Genomic DNA, 9,731 nt, shown 5'->3' on the forward strand with positions numbered 1-9,731 from the left:
GTTTAATCATTTCATTGTAAATATGTGTGCGTTTGTGGACCTTTGTTAAAAGAAAAAAATATAAGATGTACTTTAGTACAAAGTAGTTATAAAATAAATGCATTGATTAAATAAAGTATTTTAATAAACTTTACTGGCAAAGCGTGTAAATCCAGTATTAGGATGTCAATAACTTTTTTCATCACATGACAAAACTGGTTTAAATACGTGACAGCCAGAAATCATCCGTCACCGGTGCGTCCGAACCTGGAGTTGGTGACCAGCATCCAGGTCAAACCTCACACCCTGGAAACCAGTCCGAGACGTGAGTGGTTCTTTTGTTCAAGCGTAATCTGCCTGAAACAAATCACTAGGTACCTAATCTCTTCGAATATGCAAAGCTGCAAACGAGGCCGTTGAGAGACGCAGTGGTCAGAGACAGAATGATAACTGTGCGTAAAAACTACACGGGACAAACCGGATAAGTGGTTCAGTTACAAAAGAGGCAGGAAGAGAGAGTACCTGATCAAACTAGGAGGGATCGATTGATTGTGCATTTGATCGCTCAGAAATTGGAGGAGGCGGAAAGATTATCAAACAAAGGAACTACTTTTCCTCGGCAAGGCATTGTATTAGTTTTCGTGAGGCGGGTTGTTCCCATTAAAGCTGCACCTGTTGGAGCGGCGCATCAGCAGGTAAGACATCCAGGACGATTTTATCCTAGCAGGCAGATGGATCCGGCTTACTGACACACCTAGTAATTCTATCAGGTGATCCCATTCTTGACAGCATGAAACAACCGGTCAGCATAAATGTTTCTTCTTATGTCTATACTGTTTTGTAAATTATAAATGGTAATATTTTTCGTTTAATTTATTTATGATTTCCTCCTTCTTTCTTCCCCCAAAATTCTGTTTTTTTTTAAAATCCTCCCCCTGAGTCCGCCTGTTTCTTTTTCGTTTTGTTTTGCTTTGTTTTGGGGCTCCGTTCTATTCTGATATAATAAACTTTTAATGCATCATGGATAAGAATTAAACCATATATTGTAATAACTGAACCATCAATAGACATTTGACAACCTTTGTTTCCACTACCACACTCGACATTCTTTAATATTTATTGCTATTTGATGTTAATTTCTATTTCTTACCTGAAACCAGCTGTTACAAATTAATTTACAGTATTTTCTAAAAAGATATTCTCATTTAAAAATAAATAAACATACTTTCAGTATATATTTATTATGGTATACTGTCACACTATACATGTTTGTACACATGTCCTTCGTCGGAGTTATTCATAGTTTAACTGAAGCATTGTGTCATTTCTGGTAGCTTTTGCTTCCAATTTGATCCACCTGAGGTCACCATCAGTGATGTGATGTGGATCACATCACCGATCACTGGATTATCAACAACAGCTAAATGTCTTCAGCAGCCAGTGATCAATTTTCTCATGCTCCCTCAGCGACCTCATGTCCCACTGTAGCTGGATTTATGTCATTTCTTGCATTGCTGTTGAGGCAACAGTACAGTACATACTTAAAGACTTTGAGTAGATTTTGACAACCACACTGTAACCACATCATTAGGCTGTTGGGAAAAATACTGTCTGTACTGCAAATTTGAACTATAATTAAATCAACCGTTAGCCACTCATAAGTAACATTGTATTACATGAAATTTCTAACTCTGAAGAATTAATTAGATTGCATCACAGATTCATGTTGTAGCTACTTACTTCTTCAGAGACTGTATTTAAACTTTCAACTTAAGTATTTTAGTGTCACACAATATAACTCAGTTGACAATAGGTTCCTAGAAAGACTCCACTGACGTTTTTTGCTTTCAGATTCAAGCAAAGTCACCTGTTTGTCTTGACATGATGTTATGTCATACAAGGATGCAAATGTTTGTTTGCTCCTTTAATATTTGCACACATGTTTTTGTTGCAGCTTTGGAAAAAAAGAAATCTGCAGTGACACCATGGCCAGTGCTCCAAGAGGATGTGGTGCCGGTATTAACTCCATATATTACAAGCTGTGTGACCTCACTGCAGTGTGGGGGATTGTGGTAGAGGCCATTGCTGCTGCCGGTGTTGTGACTTCCTCCATTCTCTTCATCATCCTCATGGCCTCATTGTCATGTGTAACAGACAAGAAGAGAAAAGCTATGGTGGCAATTCAGGCAGGTGTTTTAGTCTGTAGTCTTGGACTCTTTGGACTCAGTTTTGCTTTCATTGTGGACCGGTATCCCACCAGCTGTGCTGCACGGAGGTTCCTCTTTGGGGTGCTGTTCTCGGGATGTCTGTCCTGCCTAGTGATGCATGGTTTGTGGCTCATCGTGCTGCAGCGACAAGGTCCGGGCCCCAAGAGCTGGATGTTGTGCTTGGGAGCCGTGGGTCTCTGGCTGGTGGAGGTGATCATCAACACGGAGTGGCTGATTATCACTGTTGTCAGGAGTCCAACCATGGGTGGTGTGGCCTCCAACCCGTCCTGCAGCATCGCTAACCAGGACTTTGTGATGTCTCTAATCTATGTGATGGTTCTGCTGCTCGCTGTGGTGCTGGTGCCCGTTCCTTTGCTGACACACAAAAACAAGCAGTGGCGCAGAGACGGAGCTTTCATCTGGTCCACAGGTCTCTCCACCATGGCTATCTGGGTTGTATGGATTGTCATGTACATGTACGGGAACAGAGAGGCTGGAAATCCCACTTGGGATGACCCTACTTTGGCTGTTGCCTTGGTGTTAAATGCATGGGTGTTCCTCTTGCTCTACGCCATCCCAGAGATTTGCTTGGTGACCCAAGAGGACCCAGACCAAGAGCAGCTACAGGATGGAGATCATGTTTATCCTGCCACGAGCCTAGTGTATGACAACATCCTCAAGCACCCAGAGGGACCTCTCCAAAATGTGTACATGGAGAACAAAGCTTTCTCCATGGATGAGCCGCCGACAGGTAGAGCTTGATGTCTTTGACTCTGAATTGTTAACTGTGAATGAATGTAAATATCAACTTCATCCCTGTTGTTAATGAACATCAACCATTCTGTGTCAAAGGAGGAAGGAACACCAGTCACAAAAATCTCCCTACAAAATCACAATTTCCCATTGCAGTGAATTTTAAGGCATATCCAAGCCTATGACTGAAACTGTACACACTTGTAAACAGCATTTATTTTCATGATAATGGCACATCTGACTCAGTGGGGAGTGTCTGAACTAAGTAGAAAGAGGAAACAAAGGAAACTGTGTGGCTGTCAGAGTTAAAAATGTTTAAAATCAGGTGTTTCTAAATTTTTACAGGCTAGCTCGAGTGATGTCTGATTTATATTGAGACGCAGCAAACATTGATTCACTGAGCAGGTCAGTTTGGCTTGTAGGTTGGTTGCCATGGAGGCTTGAGTCCTTTTTAAACAATAGCAGATGTCTTCAGATTGTTTTTTTATTTTATTCTCATAGCTGTTTTAACGTGGAACTTGTGTTGTTCTTCACCAGCACCCACAAAGCCAGTTTCTCCGTATGGTGCCTTTAACGGTCAGATACGAAGTTGTGTTTACCAGCCCACTGAAATAGCCCTGATTGCCAAAGGTTTTACCAAGGTGGGCATGTGCACGTTAACTGACAGACAGGATGTTTCCTCCACTGTTGCATCTGTACAGTAACCATTTCTCTCTGCTTTTATACAGAAGGACCAAGACAAGATGATCCCTCGAGCCAGGTTGCCATCTTTGGTTCCAGGGAGTAGCAGCTCCTTGCCTCGTTCTCATGAGTCCTTGCCTTAAGGACAGCCACCTACATGATTGCTGTTCTTACAGTCATGACAAAATGCATAGCTCCTCTAGCAGTTTATTCTTCCCTCAGAGCTCGTAGCAGCATCCGCTTGTCTGTTATACGTATGTACATAAGGGCTGAACATCATCATTATGATAAAAATTATTTGGACATTGACAATATGGGGAGCTTGTGAAGGCGGCTGCACATGCATACAACACCAAAATGATAACACAAAAGTGTTATCTCTACACCTCCAATGATTCCAATCTTTGTTTTATGGCAAATCATTTTCCTTGACTTCTTCATTTCAGCTAAAAGAAAAAGTCTGCATCATTATTCTTAAGAGCTGCATCATTACTCTTAAGAGTAATAAAGTAATAAAGACTGAAGCCTTTATTTTATACCTTTCAGGAGAGAGACCAAAAATGGTGCTCCTTTTATCATAAATTGGAGTGATTTATCTGTTTTTCGAAAGTGGTACCCAAGTAATAGTAGATTTATATGATGTATAGAGAGGTTAAAGCTAATAATGTAACTATTACACATTTCCATTCATGTTAAAAGTTTTTTCTCCACTCACCAATGTTTTATCTTAATCTACTTATTTCTTTGGGCACAAATTGTGTTGTGATTTAGCCTGTTTTTTTAAAAATTTTTTTTGATTTTATAGCATTTCAGAATCATAGAAAGTAAGTCTTTGTAGAAAACCATTGATTCTAATGTATTAAATCTATAATGTGTAAACCTGCGTTGTCATTGGTTGGATTTTATTTTACAGATGTGACTTAATGCATGAACAATGATCAGGTTTGAGGAAGGATTCTTAACAGTTAAACAAGGATGATGTGCAGGGACTGACTCCCATTCTGTGAATTTCCACTGGAACACAGATAAATTATTTTAATAATGCTTTTAGGAGGGACTGAGGAGCAATCTGGGAATGTTATACTACACTATTACGAACTTATCATCAATCCATGTGACGCTCTTTTCTCAGACTCTATTGTACTTATTTTGACTTAAACGTTGGAGAATTACTCGTTCCATGGTACACTGGCGACACGTCCGGGGTGTACCCTGCGTCTCAATTATAGCCAGCTGGAATAAATGATGAACTGACAAACAGTAATTGATGAACTGACAAACGTATCATGTGTCATTTAGCAGACACATGATTCGTGGATAAGCAACTGAAGACAAAATAATCTTGTTTACAAGAAGGTGGATGGAGAAACGAACCGCACACTGGTAGAATCTTTTTTAAAATGTATTAAATTGCTCCTGGTGTTACATAGTTTTGATGTTTTTTCCAAACATCATTATGAAGATAAAAAACAATGTCTGTGTAGGTTCTCAGTTATCCAGGTTTAACAGCTTTGGATAAGGTTAAAAAATTGCTTCAAAGTAATTAGCATGGATAATTGTTCTGACTTGAGTTCATCCTTTTCTCTGCATGAAAGGGGAACAATCATTTAATGTCTGCACACAAACACACACACACACACACTCAAGGTGAACACTGTGCTAGAGTGAGTCCTGGCTGCCTAGCAGCAGGCTGACTTGGCGTTCTCTAAATTACTCTCGCGTCCTGCATAATCAGCAGTCTTGAGTCGTGGATCCAAGGAGGAAATTGCTCACCAACTGAACTGATAGTGTGTGTGCAAATGTTGAGATTTCACTTTCAAATACTTAACACAGTACAAAAACCCTTGTGCAGATGCAAAGAGATGCAAACAACATGTAGATATGTAGTGTGGTCCATTCTGTGGATCTAAATAATAGAAACATTCAGACATCTGATGCAAAGCTGTTTTTTCTTTTGCCTCTTTGTGCTAGTTTCACTAGCTGTAATTTAGCTATATGTTTAACCAAAGGTGAAACTGCACAGGCTCTGCAGAAAAAGTGAAGAATTTCACAGCCATGGTTTTTACTTAACACGTATTGGACATTCATTCTTGATTAAAAGCAGTATCTTATTTGAAAAAACAGCATCTTATCCTGACAGGCAGCAGCTGTAAACACTCCATTCTGACTACCTGTTGTGTGCACATGGACACGGACGGGTGCACGACCAGTGGTGATCGAGATCAGGTCGAGAGTCAAGCCTCTCAATCACAGGCAGCTGTCCCCACTTCATGCATTTCCTTGTCACTGTGACAACCCTCAATGGACAAACATGATGAAAAAAGGTGAACCAACGAATAATAATGGATCCAGAGAGAAATCGACAGGGATCTGGTAATGTTGTTCGGAGGATTACTTCAGTTTTTGGTTTTAGATAGATGTTTTCAAATGTTAAGCTCAAACATGAATCATTTTAGATGTTATGCAGTTTGTTCTGGTAGTCAATATTTAATCAAACGTCTAGTTCATGTGGGTTAGGATTAAATTCAGGATTAGGAGAAACAAAGTGTTTGCTTTACTCCTCTTATGAGGCCAAAAGTTAATGATTGACTTCTCTAATCACCACTGAAAAAAATAAATGACTGTTGATTATTTCATGACAAGTCCTTTCCAAGCTCAGGGACGCTCTTTGAACCTCAGCTTTTTTCATGGCAATATCCATGCTAATCAAACAGCAAGATTTTAATTAATTCTGCCCATTTCCATTCAGTTAGTATCGCTGTATTAAAGTGTGTTAAAGGACAGCATAGCTAATGCATATATAATCGTTACTCAATCTATACCATATCACAAATAGCATCACAGAAAGATTTAAATATTAAAAACAGTGTAAATACAAATGACAGTCCAACTCAGTCACAACAGAGAATAAACAGGAGGCACTTGGGATGGGTTTCGATCTTAGTGATCACTCTTGCCCTCAGCTACTGTTTATCAGTTCATTTACATGATAAAAATACAGCTGATGGTTCCGATCATCTATCTGCTGACTGAAAGTGTCACTGAGGGTTCTTCAGTTTTTCCACAGTGGCCTTCCTGGCCTCCTGCTGCTGCTGTTTCTGTTTTTTGAGATGCCGGTAGGCCTGCACCGCCCGCTCCCTCTCCTCCTCCATGATCCTCTGTCGGGCCATGGAGGGCTTGTTTGTCGCGTTCACGGCATGGCCAAGGAGAGAGTGGAGAAGCAGCTTCTTGGATTCCTTTTGGATGATGAAAACATGATAAACTTCTCAGTCAGACATCAAGATCAGGGACACGCCAGGTGACAACAGGACAGAAAGTTACCTGAGGTTTGAGCTGCACTTTCTTTGGCTTGGCGCTCAAAGATGGTGGGGCCATAGCGACTTCACCGAAGGGAACGTTATCTGGAACACAATAAAACCATCACATCAGTATAGAATCTGATAAATAGAAGTCTTTGCTCCTTCAGTAGCAGGAGAAGAAGGTTAGAACTTGACACAAGGATCATTTTATGAGCTTAGGTTGTGTCACATCAGCCTGCATCTGACACCAAAACAGGTGTCAGATGCAGGTGTTGCCATAATTTGCCAAAATTAAGGTAATGAAGACAATAGATATTCTGGTTATAATTATTATAGGCTTGTTTGAATTTTTTTTTTTTCATGGTACAGATGCATGCTGCCACTCACTGTGAGTAGACACACTGACTTCTGCTTATTAGTAAAGATTTCAGGTCTCAAATCACTGAAAGGAGGTCCTCCTTTCCTTTTTCATTGTCTTGAACATGAGACAATTGCAATCGCCTTGCCTTCAGCTGCTTGTCTGAATCTTGGATTTACACTGCAGCCTATCCCAGCAGACTAAGGGTGGAGTACACCCTGGACAAGTCGCCAGTTTATCACAGAGCCATACAGAAAGACACCTACAGACAATTTGGAGTGACCAATTCACCTAGGTTGCATTTTTTTGGTGGTGGGAGGCAGCCAGAGGAGAACATACAAACCACACACAAAAAGTCCTCAGGTAGATTCAAACCAAGGACCGTCTTGTTGAGAAGAAACATTGCTACCTAGCACTTTCAAAATAGTGCCAGACAACTTATTTTTTTGATAAACGTGATGAATATAACACAGTGGGTATAACTGAAGGAAACAATCAATACCAAACCCAATGGCGGCACCAAGATGTTGATGACTTTTAAATATCTTTGAACTGCATCATTACCTAAAAACATTTCTTTTTCCATCTTTTCTTCCTGACGGTCCCGCTTTTTCTTGTGTAGCCTCTGCAATCTGACTTTATCATACCTAGAGCAAGACAAGTAATTGGACATATGTCATCCCGCCAATATCAGCACAAACACATCAGTTCAAAAAACAAAAAACAACAACCTCGTACTCACTCTTTCTTCCTTCCAGACTTGCCATGATTTGCAGGCCTCTCCTGCTTGTCTTCATCCAGCTCAGGCTTCCGGTCTACTTGGTTCTTGGTGAGGAAGAGGATGTGCTTTGTCTCTCTCTCCATACGCTGCACGTACGATTTCACACTCTCCTTCTTCCCTCTCTTGAAATGAAGTGCAGGTATGTCTCCTTCACAGGCATCCTTGGGGGAGATGGCTGAAGAGCCAAAATCAAATTCTTTATAAACAAAGACAGTCATCAAGGAACGTTAAAAGCAAAGGAATAATTCAGGGCCATCATGCATGCTGATGATGTGTTTCTCTCCAGTCTTTGCGTCTTTTAACTGGGGTGGGTTACTTTAACATGGAAGGATTCGCTTGGCATTTGTTGGGTTTAGACTTCTGACACTGTCCTTAAAAATTCTGTTTTTCCATGTAAGACTATTCAAGAAAGACATTACAAAAGTACAACAACAACAACAAAACCATGCATACATTTGGTTCAACATTAAACTTGTCCTGCATGTTTATGCACGAGTAATTAAAGATAGTCATTATGAGCTGTGCGTTTTAAAACAGATGTTTATGTGCATATCCTAAAAAAACAAGAATACATGAACGTCTCACCAGGTCGAGGCTTTTTGGCCTTCGCGGACCCCGTTGTCATTCTCTCCTTGCTCTTCATGATCTCTCGGAGCCGGTAAGGGATGTCCTGCAGATGGTCCGGCTTGGCTTTAGCATTGCGTTTGTGATTCTTACCACTGAAGACACACGTTACAGCCAGTTAGCATGTAAAGAAAAGATGAATACAGTTTAAAAAAATGGCTTTTGAAAGTCAGGTGTAATATGTCCACACTTAATATTACGATACAAGCGGAGAGTGTCGTTGAATTTAGTTGTGATGACTAAAATGACAGTTAGCCGGTGTGGCTAACAGACAGTTAGCTTCCTTCTGTTACCTTGGATGTTTTCCGGTACCGTCTGCTTGTTTTCCGGACTCGTTAGTTTTGTTCTGCTTATTCTTCCCCATGTTACTGCAGTTTATTAAATTGCATGATAGCCTTTCTTGACGAAGTAGAAACCCATGCGGAGCAGCATGGACAGCCTTTAACCTACGAACTTTAACCTCATGTAGTTCTTGGCGAAGACGCTTCACTCTGTTATTTTTTCTCGGATAGCGTTATGCTTCCTGAGGGACTCGCAAATCATAATCTCCGGAAATGCTTATAGTGTTTCCTAAATAATATAAGCATGTATTGTTTCCAATGGCCTAAAGATATCATCCCCATTGGTTTCCAAAAAGTAGCTTAACTTAATGTAAATTCAACGCGACAATGATCCCACATTTCTCTATAGGTACAGTACAGTATTACAAGTGTTTAAATAGAGAGTGGTACATCTGTACAGTAGACGAGCTTTGATTCCGTGCTACCGAAATAATGCAACTGCTCGTACTTCTGTCTACCACCAGGAGGTGGCGGTGTTGACCTGCCTAAACGATCACAGGAAACTTGACTGGTATACATGATTTATTCTCTTCTGTTCCATTCCGTTCTATTACAGAGTGATCAGCCATAACATTGTCACCGCTTGGCTAATATTGACTAGGTCCCCGTTTTTCTGCTAAAAACAGCCCTAATCCGTGGAAGCTTGGATTCCACGAGACCTGTGGAGTCCTGTGGTATCTCACACCAAGATATTATCAGCAGATCCTT

General features: G+C 40.5%; 2 protein-coding genes across 2 annotated transcripts; one reads left to right on the plus strand and one right to left on the minus strand.

The window, feature by feature from the left end:
• The first annotated feature begins 500 nt into the window (after positions 1–500).
• LOC137610061 (G-protein coupled receptor family C group 5 member C-like) lies at positions 501–4,386 on the plus strand. The gene is made up of 4 exons (XM_068337487.1): positions 501–674; positions 1,934–2,937; positions 3,477–3,580; positions 3,668–4,386. Exons 2-4 carry the CDS (start codon positions 1,965–1,967, stop codon positions 3,761–3,763), a joined length of 1,173 nt encoding a protein of 390 aa, XP_068193588.1. The 5' UTR covers positions 501–674; positions 1,934–1,964; the 3' UTR covers positions 3,764–4,386.
• Positions 4,387–5,058: 672 nt separating this feature from the next.
• On the minus strand, positions 5,059–9,145 carry ccdc137 (coiled-coil domain containing 137). Its single transcript, XM_068337230.1, has 6 exons — positions 8,976–9,145; positions 8,644–8,777; positions 8,020–8,233; positions 7,842–7,924; positions 6,942–7,021; positions 5,059–6,856 (listed from the first exon to the last, which is right to left on the minus strand). The coding sequence occupies exons 1-6, from the start codon at positions 9,044–9,046 to the stop codon at positions 6,659–6,661; spliced, it is 780 nt and encodes a 259-aa protein (XP_068193331.1). The 5' UTR covers positions 9,047–9,145; the 3' UTR covers positions 5,059–6,658.
• Positions 9,146–9,731: the final 586 nt, after the last annotated feature.

This window comes from Antennarius striatus, chromosome 16 (assembly GCF_040054535.1).
Source record: "Antennarius striatus isolate MH-2024 chromosome 16, ASM4005453v1, whole genome shotgun sequence".
Taxonomy (NCBI): Eukaryota; Metazoa; Chordata; class Actinopteri; order Lophiiformes; family Antennariidae; genus Antennarius; species Antennarius striatus.